The sequence below is a fragment of the Furipterus horrens genome, unplaced genomic scaffold, assembly GCF_987537825.1.
Source record: "Furipterus horrens unplaced genomic scaffold, mFurHor1.1.pri manual_scaffold_9, whole genome shotgun sequence".
In the NCBI taxonomy this organism is placed as follows: domain Eukaryota; kingdom Metazoa; phylum Chordata; class Mammalia; order Chiroptera; family Furipteridae; genus Furipterus; species Furipterus horrens.
Genome location: NW_028327179.1, coordinates 31,565,403 through 31,581,274, shown reverse-complemented (window position 1 = coordinate 31,581,274; position 15,872 = coordinate 31,565,403). Strand labels below are relative to the sequence as shown.

Here is a 15,872-nt window from a genome sequence, read left to right as displayed (position 1 = left end):
CTGAACAAAACGACCTTTTTAGCCACACAGAGAAGCAAAGCAGAGGTGCAGATGACTGCTGATAGTACATCCTGTTCCATAAAAGGACAAGTAGGGAACATGGACACAGAGGAGACTTCTCCTTGACTCTAAATTGAATGTCTAGAGCTGTCATTTGTGACTGAAGAAGCCTCCCAGCTTTCAATAATCTAAAACTATCCAAGTGAAGCCAACAAACTCTCATAGGTTGATATTAGAACTTCCCAAGTCTTGAAGATAGGCTCTAGAAAAAAATCATATGGTTTGAGAAAATAAAGATAGAAATATGACCCTAACTGTATTCTTTGTGTTATTGATACTTACTTTAGAGATAATAATTCTCTTATAAATTAAAGTGTATATATTACATGAATCTAATTAATGGAATGGGATTATTTTTACTTGAGAAAACAGGTTTTAAAATTAAGTTGAAGAATAAATGTATCCAAATAGTAAATAAATTACTTTTAAGGAAAAGTAAAATGCTGTGATATTATTACAAAAATTAATACAATTCCTTAGAAAAGAAAGGCCAGAAATAACTATTTCTCTCTCTCTCTCTCTCTCTTTTTTAAGAGCAAATATCTGGCTTTTAGTAGTTAAATGTGTGTTTTAACACATCTTAGGACTATTGATTTATTAATTTAGAAATATCCTGATTTTAAAGATAATTTTCTCCTTGAAGCATAACATTTATTCTTGAGATTAGGCTAGCCTAGATTATTAGTTATGAGAAATGACATTTGCATGCAAAAGTTTGATTTAGAAAATAACATTTACCACATTTTATTATAGATAGCAATATTTGTTAAAAAGTTGTAAATAGCTTTGTTTACTTAAATTGTAGACTATATTTGAAATATCTTTTTAGCAGGTAATAAACCGGTGATATATCATTATTCCAACTAACAGCAATATAGTCAAGAAGCAGAAAAAAAACAGAGACTTTTCCCCCAGACTTCTTGGTAGTCTATCAGTGGGAGGTTCTTGTCACCCTCCAGCTGCATAGCCCTGCGAGTCTCAGTTATGTGTGAGTGCATCTCCATCCACATTGGCCAATCTGATTTTCAGATCAGCAACACCTGCTGGGGGCTCTAATGCCTGGAACATGGCATCTAGCCCAATGGCCAGATAAATGCCAAGTGACAAGAAAATTGGAAGGGGAGATGACTCTTTCAACACCTTCAGTAAGACAGGCACTGACAAGCATGTGCCTGGGGCAGTGTTTGTAGACCTGTAGCTCAGAGTCATTGATGGAGTTCACACTGGTACCCACTGCCAGCTCTTTCACCATGAGCAACTCATCAGAGTCAAGGAAGATGCTACCAATGACTATGTCTGTGGGCACTATACCATTGGCAAAGAGATCATTGACTTCATCTTGAACCCAATTTGGAAAGTGATGGACCAGTGCACAAATCTTCAGGGCTTATTCATTTCCCACAGCTTTGGTGGGGGAACTGGTTCTGGGTTCACTTCCCTACTGATAGAATGTCTCTGTTGATTATGGTAAGAAGTTTAAGCTGAAGTTCTCCTTTTACACAGCGCCCCAGTTTTCCACAGCTGTAGCTGAGCCCTGCAACTCCATCCTCACCACCCATGCCATCCTGGAACACTTTGATTGTGCCCTCATGGTTGACAATGAGGCCATCTATAACATCTGTAGTAGAAAGCTCAATATTGGGCACCCAAACTACACTAATCTTAATCACCTTAATAACCAGATTGTGTCCTCCATCACTGCTTCCCTCAGGTTTGATGGAGCCCTGAAGGTTGATCTGACTGAACTCCAGACCAACCTGGTGCCCTGTCCTCACATCCATTTCCCACTGGCCACATAAGCCCTGTCATCTCTGCTGAGAAAGCCTACCATGACCAGTATTCTGTAGCAGAGATCACCAGTGCATGCTTCAAGCCAGCCAACCAGATGTTGAAACGTGACCCTCACCATGGTAAATTCATGGCTTGCAGCTTGTACTATGGTGATGTGGTTCCCGAAGATGTCAAAGCTGCCATTGCCACCATCGAGACCAAGTGTACCATTCAGTTTGTGGTCTGGTGCCACACTGGCTTCAAAATTGACGTTAATTACCAGCCTCCCATTGTGATGCCTGGTGGCGACTTGGCCAAAGTACCATGAGCTGTGTGCACAATGTTGCTGAAGCCTGGGCTCGCCTGGACCACAAATTTTACCTGATGTATGCCAGGCATGCCTTTGTCCACTGGTGTTTCATGAGGGCATGGGGAAGGAGAGTTTTCTGAGGCCCGTGATAACATGGCTGCCCTTGAGAAAGGTTATGAGGAAATTGGAGGAGACAGTGCTGAGGGAGAGGATGAGGATGAAGATGTCTGCTGCAACATGTCTGGTGTCATGGAACTGTCTTATTTCTGTTGTCCTATGAATTCCATTGTATTCCAAACTTGTCAAGAAAAGTAATGTTTTAATTTTAAAAAATAAGAAAAAAGAAAAAGACTGAGAATATATTTTTGAAAGTTATAGCTGAACAAATCCTCTGTTTAAAAAATGCATTTTACAACAAAGGTTACCCCAAACGATTAACTTTAAAATGCAATGTAGAATATCTGTCATGAGAATTATTGTGCTATGATTCAGGTGAAAATTTTTCAGGAGAGAATGGCAAAGAACAGAGGGCAGACCTCTTCAGCATCAAATATCAAAAGAATGGTCTAAGCAAAAAATATAAGATTAACCTCTATTTTAGTCTCAGGGTGTAACAGTTGGTCTCAACTACAAAACTCTAGTTTAGGACCATATCAATTTGTGTCTTTGATAAAAGTTTCATTTGCATCAAATACTAGGTATCATAGGTTAAAAATGCATTCTTGGGTTAAAGAGCTTAGGTTCAGAAGGTAGTGTCAACATATAATTTATATTCTGTATTCATTAAGAAATATAGGTTAAAAACAAAGAAAAATTGATCTATGGTTTTTAAAACTTAAAATATTATTTTAGTTTTGATATAATGTTTGGAATTTCAAATTTCCCTATGATAATTTGGATACTTAAATAGTAATTTCTCCACATACCCTTCAAAGACTGTACAGAACAATAAAGAAATCTAATAAAAATATCCATTCTAACAGCTAGGGCAAAACTATATTTTAATTTACGCTTACATGCAATTGAGGAAATAGTGTCAAGATTAAAAACAAAAAACAAAAAACAAGAGTTTGTGGGGTTATGCAGTTGTTGAAATATAATGTTACCCCAAGAAAAAGAGGGTTTTACCCCAACAGAAGTCTGAGGTCTGATAGATGAAGGCCTGTGGAGGATTTGGGAGGGAGAAGAGACTTGGAAGTTGGAGAAGCAGAGGTGAGAAAGCATTGCTTAGGGTGGCAGTGAGGAAAAAAATGTGCATGTGTGCGCACATACACACCCCCCCACACACACTCCTTATGCTAAGGCATAAAACAGTAGTCCTTAAAAGTGTGGTGCAAGCGTACATCCTGTTCATGTGTAGACATTGATTATAATGAACACCTTTGAGTACAAACACAAACTCACTAAATCAAACCGCTGGGCATGGGGCACAGGAGCTGCAAGGTGCCCAGCTCCCCAGAGATCACTAATGCATGTGTTGAACCAGCCAACCAGATGTTGAAATGTGACCCTCATGCACCAAGTTTGATAAACACATTATAAACAATCAAACAGTATGACATGCTTTGGAAACTGAACATGATTTTGTGTAACTGAATTGTAGGTTATAAGTGATGGTGACATGAGACAGATGAATCCGGAGAAGAATGTCAAGGTCTAGTTGTAAGAAGTCTTAAATGACACATTAGGGTCTTGGATAGTGATGTGGAGATTCAATAGGAAACCACTAAAGAGTTTTAAGCAGAGGAATAACCTGATAAGATTTTTATTCAGAAATATTACCCTGGCATCAGTGTGGATGATTGGACAGAGAGCTGACATAGACAGGAAGGAAACTTGGGAGAATATTTTAATTTCCCCAGAATAAGATAAGATCAGAATAGACTTGAATTGATATACTTCGTGACTAATTGAACAGGTGAGTGAAGGGAGGAGAAATCATTCTGGATGATTCTGATTCCCACATTTGTTTGCCTCCAACTCTAAGTTTATAACAATATGTTGACAACAAATATTTTAAAGCCACAACTCTGTACTTTTCTATTTTTTCTTATATTTATCACAAGGCCTATATTTTATTAGAAACATAAAACTTGTAAAGACAGGTTCCTGTTACTATAAGAGTCCACAAGGTCATAAGAAGCCCAAAGAAGGATCAGTAGACATCATCCTGATGTTGATTTTTGCACTGCACTCCCTGGGACACGCCAGAAGCTTACCTCTGGGTGCACCACAGCTGCAGTTTATTACAATGCAGGGACAAACATCCCCTCACTGGAGAACGTAGCTAAGTGCCCACAAGACTGGGGTAGATAGCATGTTTTCTTGGAGGTATGTGAGCCAGGCAAACTTGGAAGCTCCATTGCAGTTTCTGTGGTTGAACATATGATGCGTGTGCATAAAAGGAGGCAGGAGGGGAAGTCCAGAGTAATTTTTCTTTCAATAAAAGCCTGTGTTATTTAAAGCCACCCCATTTGGTTTTTGTCTTTTGGTGTCCCAGAACAAGAGATTCCTTTTAATCAGGCTGTTTCTGATGTCACCACAGTAGAGACTTGTCTTCAAGCTGATTGTGGCCAAGAGGAATTTCCCTTTGATAGCAGAATATCCTACAACAGCTTTATCAAATAATCTTTTTTTTAATTAATTTACTTTTTAACAAGGTTACTTTATTTTATTTTATTTATCTGTTTCTAGAGAGAGGGGAAAGGAGAAAGAGAGGGAGAGAAACATCAATGTACGGTTGCCTCTCACATGTCCCCAACCGGGGACCTGGCGTGCAACCTAGTCATGTGCCCTGACTGGGAATCAAACCAGCAACACTTGGTTTGCAGGCTGATGCTCAAATAATCTTCATTAAAATAAAATGGTAGGTCCACTTACTGCTACTGGGTTGTCATTGCTTCAAGGACTTTGCAAATATTACCACGAACTCCAAATTTATATTTTCCTTTGCAAAAAATGTATTTTTCACCCTTCCAATGAAAAGTGTTTTCCACTCTTCCATTTTAACTTAAAAAGTAGTTTCTTATTTCTTTATTTTATATTTATATCTTTTTCTCTTTACACTGAAAATTTTGACTTTTAAAGAAATGTTAATACTTATATTTTCTTACAAAATATATAGCATAATAGAGTATTCTATATATGATAGTTTCAGAATTAACAATATCAATGTTACTAAAAACTAAGATTACTAAATGCAATTTCAGATTTCTTCAGAGTATATCCCCCAAAAGATATATAGTCAAAATACTCGTTTTAAAAGTCCCTGAAAATAATTATATATTCTTTGTGTCATTATGCCATTATTTGATATTCATTTGGTTTCAGTTCTTTTGGTTTGTTTCCAGTTTTAGAGAGAATACTTTTTTATTCTTTTTGTATTTAATTTTTTAATTATGTAAAATACTTACATGGTCTAATATCAAAACTACATAGCAAGATATGGTCACATAAATTTTATTTCATACCTGTCTAATCCTGTTTCTGCTCTCCCCGATTTTTATTACATCTTCTATGATTTGTGTATGTTTATACATTGTTCTAAAATCTTAATGTATTCTGAGAATCAAATGATATCTGTATATATTTTGATCATTTCTCACTCATAATTTTTTCAACCAATGCCCTATTGATAACCATCTAGATTGTTTCCAGTTTTCAGTTATTTCAAATAATACGTCAGTGAATATCCTCAGTCATATACCATTTTATATTTTTGTCACAATACCTTTGGGATAGAGTTTTAAAAGAGGAATTGTTCAAGCAAAGGGCAAATGCATTTATAGTTTTTCTACATCAGGGGCATAATTTTAAACATTAATCTTACTAAGAAAATATAGGAACTTTAGAGTATCTTTTAATTACAAAGAGAAAACTTTAACTGGAGCAACTGTATTTATCAAGAATAACTTATTAGTGGAATTTAAATTATTAAATTTATGCATAGTCTCTGGTGTAATATAAATAATTGTAACTTTAGAGGTCTCTAACCCATTAAATTTTAAGAAATGTAACAAGAAAAGTATTAAAAGCCAGTATCTATATGTATACATAAACATATATATACTAGTGGGGATGGATGGATAGATGGATAGAGACAATGTTTTCCCCTGAGAACATTTCTGAGTTTAATAAATTTACAAGCTTTTCAATTTAGTCAAAAATTTGTTTTATTATCTTTTAAATGACACAACAGAAACAGAAGTAAGTTAACAATGTCTACATAATAGCACTTACAATATATTTGAAACTATTGGTAAATCTGCAAGTTTGTCACCTTGGGCCTAAAATGTAATCCAACTTTTAAATGCAAAATAAAATGTATTAGCTGGTCCTTTTTATGATCATGTGTCAAAAGAACGTGATTCCAATGTCTTATGTTTTCAGTTACTATCACTGTCTGAAATCAGAAGAGCAACCCCAAGAACTGGGTGAGTCATATTTGCTTTCTTTATCTTATGCAGAACAAGAATTCTACTTCATCAAAATAGTTAAATGGTAAATTTAAAAAAAAAGATTCACATTTGATTAGCAGCTATTTATGTATAAAAAAATTTTAAAGAAACTTTGATCCACAAAAACTAGTGAATAAATCATTAATGATTTATTTACTCATATGTCCATATTATTCTTGAGATACACCATCAAGCAATAATAGCATTCACAAGATGAAACCCCCTCCCCCAAAAAAGGTTATAACCGCTTCTTCTGAAGTTTCAATCTTCTATTAGGAAAGAAAAGCTTTGGTATCTTCTTCTTTATTTTCTTTCCCAAGGCTAAAGTCAACAAAATAAAAATAAACATTCATCAGTCTGCAGAATCACTATAAATCACCATTTCCAAAATGCTTACAAACTGCCCTCATCTTCTTTTTTAATGATTATAAAGCCCATTTTACTCACTATCTACTCAGTTAACAGCATTCTACCTTTAAAACACAAGGATATAGCTACTGTCTATTGTAGCTAGCCAGAATTAGCATTTTCACAAAACTGATCAGTACTAAAGTGCTATTTATGTAGAAGTAGTCTAGGAATGGCAATATGCTATTGGTAAAATGAATACATAAACTATAATTTCGCTTATGATTTATAAAATTAGTTTAAATATGGAATAAGAAAAATGCACTACCTTTCACACAAACACGTTTGCAGTCCTCCATGCTAACAAAGTTATTGTCATTCCCCCCGCAGCCAGTATAGGTGAAGGCCTCACAGGTTTTGTGTCTTGGATTAAAATGATAGCGTGTCACATTAGCAGAGCATAGTCCCCCATCTTTTGGACTGTAGCAATATGATGGACCTTTATGAGAAAGAAAATAAAATTAGAAATGCAGTAATACCAAAATTAATAAACTGGTGTTTACTGAAGTAACTGAAGGAGATATGATCCCATAGAAGTTTCACAGTGAATCTAAGATACCACTTTAAACCATTTAAAAAGAGTGCCTCAAATTTCAAGAAAGCTTTACATGGTGTGTTTTGTTAATCTCACATGTTGATAAACTGAACAGAATTTCTTCTGAAGCTATGTCCTTGTATCATGTGAATGAAATTAAACCCCCCAAAACAGATATGGTCAGGTAAAAATGGGCTACGTTTGAAGTGATAATATATGACATACTTTGTAAACTTTTTTATTGATAGTTTTATTTTCAATGTTTTTATCAGCTCTCCTTCCATTATTAATCAAGAATACATGTATCTATCTAAGTACCAGGTAGCCAGTGGAACATTTACATTTATAGAAACAACTTAAAAAATACCAAAATTTTGCATATTCAACACAGTATTATAGCTGTAGAGCTTTATCGAAGTCTCTCCCAAGGCAAGTTTTCCTTTGCTGAATTTACTTACCTATGTATATGTATCTCTGCTGTGCCTAGGGAAAACGCCTGTATTATCTCTCTCTACAAATATTAAATACTGCCCAAGTAACCCATCATTTTAAGGACTATGTGTGGGTGGGGGTGGGGGAATGGAAAGGGGGGTTGTAGATAAAATAAAAAAAAAATGGAAAGGAGAGAGCCCTGACCAGATAGCTCAGTTGGTTGGAGCATTATCCTGATACACAAAGATTGTGGGTTCAATCCCTGGTCAGGGCACATACAACAAGTAATCAATGAATGCATAAATAAGTGGAACAACAAATCAATGTTCCTCTTACACTCTCTCTCCCTTCCCCTCTCTCTCCCTAAAATCGATAAATAAAAAAAAATTTAATGGGGAAGAGAGTAAAGAGGAATAGAGATCTCTTTATGCTCTGCAATTTGTGATTACTAAAGGATACAGAGCTCTGACCAAAAACTTGAGAAAGAAATTTTCAAGTTTCACCATCTTATGTCTATCTACATTCCTCTACTTCATGTATACAATGGAGTCCATGCAAACCTGACATCACAGCATTCATTAATGAATACATACTGTAATTTTACATGCAAATTGAATAGATGAGAACTATTTCTAAAGAAACAATGCAGAGCTGGATGCAAAAACTGGAATCATGGTTTTGTGGTTTGCCAGCCCGGAGAACATGGCAAGTCATTAACTTCCAGCTTGTACTCTCAGAGGTAAAAATGGGAATAATAATACTCCTTCACAGGATAATAATGTGAAGATTGCTATCATACTATATATGAAATCACAACAACACAAACAGTGTGAATTTCACATCAAATTAATTTTTTCACCTTAAAGTCTTAATAAAGAAATGAAACGGAAACACCCTAAAACTAGTGCTTACGTTTCCTTGGTGAACAGAAGTCCTTGCAAGTAGCTTCATCTGGGAACTGGTTCCCACTGCGGGGACACCCACCAGACATGAATTTTTCACATGTCATGGAACTTAGATTGAAGAAATAGTCTCCTCTGGGCTTCCCACACTGCCCGTCACTGACATCCAAACGGCAGATTTTGGGAACTTCTAGGAAAAGGAGGACAAAAAGCAATTAAAATATTAACCTTCTTAGTATTACTTTCAAAACTTTACTGTATTTTCAGAAAAAAACTGCGGGGGGGTGGTGGTGTCAAGAAACAACATCATATTTAGTGCTGGAATAATAAATCTCCAAAAGACTCTATTAATCCAGTTAATTAGCTTCTTTTTAAACCAGTATCTCGGGACCTAACTGAGCTGTGATCTTTCAAATTCAGCAGAAAGACCATTTCCTCAGGGTGTTCTACAAATGAAGTTCAATAACTTATTCACAGGAATATGTATTTCCCCCTGGCTCAGCCCCTTGAATGGCAAAGCCCCATGTTCTGTTCCAGTCCTTGAGAGGTATAATTAACATGATTAAAAGAAGATAGGAAACAGGATTGGAAACCTCCACTATATCCCTATACTCACAAAGGCATGTTTGGTTATGAGGAAACAAAGGTAAGGTTATGGTTAGCTAAATCACAGTTAGATAATAAAGTGCACTAAAAGTATTTTAGATAGATAGGTAATTGACACGAGGAATAGGTGTTCTCAAGACGGAGTAAAACTATAGGTTTAAAACTAATGATAAGTACAGAAGAGCACTTACGCTGCACCTAATACATTAAATCCTTGCGTTTTTTGGCCCTAATGTGACATCTTCCCCTAAGTCTGCACAGGCAGTTAGGAGACAGAAAACGAACGTGCTGCAAACTTGTGAGGACTTTCGGGAAACTGAAAACCAGTGAGCCTTGCTTAATACTCGAGAACATTCAGGCCAAGGCCACATACCGTAGAAAACGGGACCTGGACAGTTAGCTGAGTTACTGCCGGGCCCTCGGGGGCCAGGCGCGCACCGGGGTTGGTGTGCTTGCGACCACTTACTCTCTATCTTCCAGCAGGCTTCCTCGCAGGCCTCCCTAGTCTCGAAGTTGTTGGCGTTGCCCTCGCAGCCCCCATACATGAACTGACGGCAGCTCTGCGTGTACCTGCTGTAGTAAAAACTGGGGATCCGGGCGCGGCAGGGCCCCACCTCGGGGGGCAGGAGGCAGGTCTCCGCGTTGTTTCCTACGGGAGGAGCAGGGGCGTCACGGAGAGGGAAGGAGGGCAGCCGCATCCCCGGGGAGGGGGAGGTTTCCGGGAGCAGAGGGGCCTCTACAGAGAGAGAAAGTACAAGCTGGGGCGCTGGGGCCCTTTCCAGCAGCGCAGGCCTGGGGAAAGCAGGCGGGGGACGCCCCGCCGCCGGGCCGAGAGGAAGAGGGGGGCCTCATTGGGGCGATACCTAGTGGCTCCTGAGCAGCAGCGCCAGGCGCTGTTCCCATCAAGAGTAACTGCAGAAACAACAGCCCGAGGGTACAAGTAGGGTCCATGGTGTCCAGGTTCCAGTGGCCCTCGGGCTAGAGGTCCTCAGAAGGCTCTGGGCAGGAGAAGGGTGCGCAGAGTCCAGCCTCCGGGCGGGCGGCCTGGGTGCTCGCGGTGGGCGTCTGCTTTATGTAGGGTGAGCGTCCACCCGGACGGGGCGGGGCGTGCCTGTGCGGAGCGCGGGGAGGCTGATTCACGCCGAAGGCTGTGATCCCGCTGCTGTCCCGACCCTGGCAAGCGTGTGCTGGGGAGAGGAATTCCCCTCCAAGTTGAACTCGCCACCCCAACTTTCTCTTGAGGCCAGCAGGAATGACCAAGGGGAGCGTTCTGTGTCAGTGATGGGAAGTCGGGAAACTAGAGGAAATAATTGCGTAAGGTTCCAACTTGGTAGCATCACCCTGGAGCTGAATCTACGTTTTGAAAACACGAAGTCCACGCATTTGAAGGGCGGAAAGTCTGAAATTCATTGGGTTGAGGCTCATTGTGATACATCCTTTAGGTTAGAAATTTTAAGTATATGTGTATGTATTTACATTTATGCAATTATACATACATATTTCAATCGAGGTCCACTTAACATTTAATAAAAGGCTGATGATATATCTTAAGTGGACAGTTTCAAGAATTTTTCAGAGCTCTGTATACCCTTGTAATCACCACTCCAGTCAAAAATTAGAACACTTCCCTCACCCCAGAACATTCTATCAGACCCTTTCCATCCTTAGGCCAGAGGCAACCACCCTTCCGATCACCATAGATTGCTATTGCCTGTTCTTGAATCTCATGAAAGTAAAATCATACAGTAAGTACTGTTTTGTACTTTTGTTCCACTATTGTTTTTAAGACACCCATTTGTTGTATAGTTGGTTCCTTGTAAATGTTGAGGAGCCTTCCAATTTATGATTATACCACAGATGTTACTGGACATTTGTGTTGTTTCTAGCTTGGGATTATTATGAATAAAGCTGCTTCATGTGTGCATACAACTTGTACCACTCTTGGGTAAAATATTTAGAAAAATTAGAACCCGCCAAACAGTTTTCTGAAAATAATTATACCATTTTAGAACCCCACCAGGCACGTGTAAGAGTTGTAGCTACGTATTTTGAGCAGGAACATAAAAGTCCAAAGATAAGTGGCCTTGGGGGATTGTGGAGCTTTGATCAGATCAGCCCCTCCCCATACAATGTTAGTGCATCTATTAAAGTTTATTGCTCCTTTGGCATATTAACCTGAATTTTTGTTTTTATTCGCACAAAACAAATCATCTACTCTGGGATTTTACGTGAAAAATTAAAGATATTTTTGGAGAACATTTTAATGAGTTCTCTTGATGAATGTGACTTCTCTTCCTCCTCTTTTTTTCCCTCTTTTTCTGCCTGTTCTATTCAACATTCTCAAGAGACTTATTCCTGGATTCTGAGGATATGAGAGAGAATTTACAGGATTTCTCTTCTAAGTTTCTGAGAATCCCTATGTTCACAGTGGGTTGATAGTTTGGGTTATTTTGCATACTATAGACTCTTCTGCCATTTTCAACTGTCCTGAGGTCATGGCATAGATTACATTCCTAGGGAAATTAGGCTGGTCTGGAAATACTCAGTGTCATTTATGCTGTCAGACTAGATATCTATGGTTAAGAATGACAGATACAAATGTTTAACAACCAGCTCTCCAGGTAGAAGAATGGGGCTGGTTTGTACAGTGTACTGATTTCCATGGTGCAAATGCTCTCCCACTATGGCCAATTTCAACAATCAGTTTGTCAGAGCCCATGTAAGCTGGCTCTAGCACAGATAGCCAGCTGGTTTTAGAAAGACACATTCATAGGAGAATCAGATTAGACCTTCCCAGTACCTCCCATATATTACTAGGAGAGGGAAGTTTTTACCAAATATTTAGCTAGGATCATGTTCAGGAGAAAAGTTAATTAAATTTACTTATTTCCATTCTCCTGAAGATGATTAGATGTATTTTCCAAATGGACTGAAATTAATTGGACTGAGTCTGAGTCAAACTTTTCATTCAGCATTGACTATTGTCACTTCTGTTGTTTGTTTTTAGCTACTGGCCTTTTGTGAGTATCTTTTGCTTCGTGTAAAATGAGAAATCTTTTGAATTAGGGCAGATTATTTTGGTAAATGGTATGATGTAATACGAAAGTCAATTTAAGAATCAGAGGAGACCTGGATTTTATTCCTTGCTCGTTTGGACCAGTTATATAATCTCTCTGAGCCTCCATTTTCTTATTTGTAAAATGATTATAATGATTGTACCTGAGAAGTGTGTTATGAGGATTAAAGGGAAAGTACCTAGGCCCTCCAAGAGATGTGTTCCGGCTCCTCACGCACGGGTGCAGAATCCACCTGGATCATCTCACGTCCCAGTTCCCACTGTGCCTAGGCATCAACCACAATCAGGAAACAGCTACACAAACTGTCCCTGTAGGACTGATATCTATGACTTGGCTCCCATCAGCTCTTCTCTTTTGCTGAACTCAGAGACCACCTGTCCGCCTAGAAGGAGCCACACAATCAGACATCACTTTGTGATGGTCTCTTCTGGAGAAACGAGTTTCAGGGTCCTCTCAGCCAGAGTAGGAATATTCAGTCTATTCAGGCCTGCTGCATGTAGATACATGGAGGGGAAGGAGAAGGGTTGATGGGAAGGGCCCCCAAATCCAGGCTTTTCACCCCCTTATGGTGAAGTCTGTAGACACAGGTCGAAATCATGTCCAGAGGTATTCTAGAAATGTTAGTTTCCTTCTCTTGTTCTATGCTAAACAGGGTGTATCTTTAACACCTCCGAGAGTACAGAGCGAGGATAGGGAAGAAGAAAAATTGAACGAAGGGTAGATAGAAGTTTGAGATTATCATGCCAGGTTATTAGAAAGGAAATCTGTCCACTTATTGCAAATCACTTGAGTTTTTTAATATCCATGAAAAAATATCTTCCAATATAAGGGGAAATCTAAATTTCCTAGGACTACTTTAGGTTACTGAATTTATTTTCAGGTCCGTGTGGAAGGAGCCACATGACCTCCACAATCAGCCTCCACAGGGATGTCATTGTACTTCTATCCCCTTAAACCAGTGTCTAAACCAAAGGTTATGACATAGCTGAGGACAGCAATTCCTTTATCCAAAGTCAACAGGAAATGCAAGGCTGGAAGGAACTGGAAAGAACAATCACTCAGATTGATTTGTCATAGCTATACCAAGTGACAGCTCGAGTGGTTGCAGCTAAAGACAGAGACTCAAAATAGTTCAGAGTTCTGTAAAATAAGGCATGGAGTTCTTATAATTAGAATGACAAAAGGAACTATAAATACCATCTATTCCAGTATTTTTATTTTACAAAGTTACAAAATTGAGACCTAGCAAGATAAAATGTCTGGTCATGCTTACTTACCTTAGTTGTTGGCAAGCTCAGACTAGAACTCAAGTTCTTAATACTTAGCTTTATATTCTTTCTAATACATCCAGACCTGTGCTCTATTCTATCGAGACTTTAGAGTATAGAATTAAAACACACAAAGGCTACAGTGAGCTCAGAAGCCCCTGTCAGATTCCTGCTTCTTCATTCTCACACACGCTCTCCCATCCCCCCACCACCACCGGGCCCCATAACATATGGACATAAAGTTGATTTGGAATCCATTCAACTCCTAGAATTACTAAGTCTTTAGATTGTTGTTCTACCCATTGAGAGCTCTACAGGCTTGGAAGCTAACCTTGAGTTTAAGAAAAAGATTGAGGCAGATGGTCTTCCTCTCTATCAGACACCTTAGAGAGAGGTAACTCATGGGTGAATGAGGAGAATTCATGAGCCCAGTGATTTGGGGATCCATATTATATAAAACATAGTCACTTAAGTAGTTACACTGATAACTCCTTTAAAAAAAAAAAGTCTTGCTGCTAGTTTATGTCCTGTCAAAATAAAGTCTGAAATGAGTCCAGCTGGCACCAATGAGGAGCTTACACATCTGCTAAGAAAGCCAGTTAATCTCTTTGGAGAGATTAGGGATCATGAGGGTTTTGTTAAAGTTTAGGCAACTGCTTCACTAACTAGGCATTTTTCTAGCAAGTTGGGCCATGTAGGAAATGTTTACTCTAACGCGCCCTCTGTCTGACTCAGAGTGCATTTGTGAGTGTTATTATATAGTAAGTTGGTGCCACATAGAAGGATGAGATGTTCCCTACACCTAATTTTATTATTCTCGTTTTTCCTAGGAAGAATAAGGTAACGGAGTGTATAATGTGGCTCTTACCACAGTCATTCTTTTGCCTGTTTAAAAAAGAAGCAGATTAAATATTTACAATGTGCCAAAATCTGCGCTAGGTATCTGTTCTAGGAATTTCATAACATAATAGGGTAAACATAGGAACATGATATAACCCAGTTGCAATATGATGTCCTTAGTGAAATATTAAAAATATTATCAGGTTCTATGGGACCACAGAGGAGGAAATAAATACAATTTAAGCAACAGTTCAAATTAAAAGCCCATCCACACAAACATATCTAACATTACATCTTCAATGCCTGTGGGACACAGGGACTCATTCCTTCATCAGCTAGTTGCTTTGGTTGGTTCTTTTAAGAGCTGTGGTTCTAGCAAAGCATTGTTTCCACAGGAGGTCAGACTCTCTGAAACCCCCTTTCTCCTCTTCCTAGATCTACGTTCCCTTGAATGTCCTGCTTACTTAGGGTGCTGGCCATTTTTCTCTTGCCCAGGTTGTTGCATATTTAACTATGTAGGGCACCCTGAAGGTTGAGACAAATTTTGAATTATTAATCCAAGACCTGTCCTGCACAGTGCAGCCTTGCCACTTACCCAGAATTCAATCCACAGAAGAGTGGCATGTCAAGAATGGGAAAAGGAAGAAAAAATTTTCCCTAATTCCTGCATACCATGTGGGCACTTCAATAGCAGTAACTGAGTAATGAATATAATGTTTATTGAGAGTTTGAATTTTATTTCACAGTCTTTAGCTCATTAAATTCCCCCACAACAACCACCTGAGGGAGGTACTTGATTCTGCCCACTCTGCCAATGAAGAAGCTGAAGCTCTCTAGATTGACATGTGACTTTGGCCAAAGCTATACATCTAGCACAGGTGGTCTGTATCCGGATTCCCTGGGCTCACTTACTGTGTTTTCCTGGACAGCTCTATCTCAGATTTCTTTTTCACTCAAACATAAAGTTTACCATTGAGAACAAACAGGTAGCTGCAATTTAAACCTGTTGCTATTCCTATACCGCTCTACAAAAGACATCTGCCCAAGTTGATAATAAGATTAGAGGATTGAGGGAGTTAAATACTAACGTCCTTATTTTCAGGGTTATATTTAGCAGAAAGAGATGGACCCTGACCTTTCAAAGTATAAAGACACCTTTTCTTGGAAAAATCGTCTTTTTTTATACTCTACCCCCAAACTCATGTTA

The 15,872-nt window shown here is 38.6% G+C and overlaps 1 protein-coding gene across 1 annotated transcript; it reads right to left on the bottom strand.

The window, feature by feature from the left end:
- Nucleotides 1-6,287: 6,287 nt before the first annotated feature.
- On the bottom strand, nt 6,288-10,648 carry TFPI2 (tissue factor pathway inhibitor 2). The gene is made up of 5 exons (XM_090287849.1): nt 10,344-10,648; nt 9,947-10,129; nt 8,885-9,064; nt 7,274-7,444; nt 6,288-6,918 (listed from the first exon to the last, which is right to left on the bottom strand). The coding sequence occupies exons 1-5, from the start codon at nt 10,429-10,431 to the stop codon at nt 6,836-6,838; spliced, it is 705 nt and encodes a 234-aa protein (XP_090143975.1). The 5' UTR covers nt 10,432-10,648; the 3' UTR covers nt 6,288-6,835.
- Nucleotides 10,649-15,872: the final 5,224 nt, after the last annotated feature.

Bases quoted from the DNA above. Each gene is read 5' to 3' on its own strand.
- TFPI2 (XM_090287849.1), bottom strand. From the start codon at position 10,431: ATGGACCCTACTTGTACCCTCGGGCTGTTGTTTCTGCAGTTACTCTTG. The intron at 7,445-8,884 runs GTAAGCACTAGT...TTTCTCATAAAG, and splicing joins CTTCTGTTCACCAAGGAAAC to GTCCATCATATTGCTACAGT. The intron at 6,919-7,273 runs GTAGTGCATTTT...TGTTGACTTTAG, and splicing joins CAAACGTGTTTGTGTGAAAG to CCTTGGGAAAGAAAATAAAG.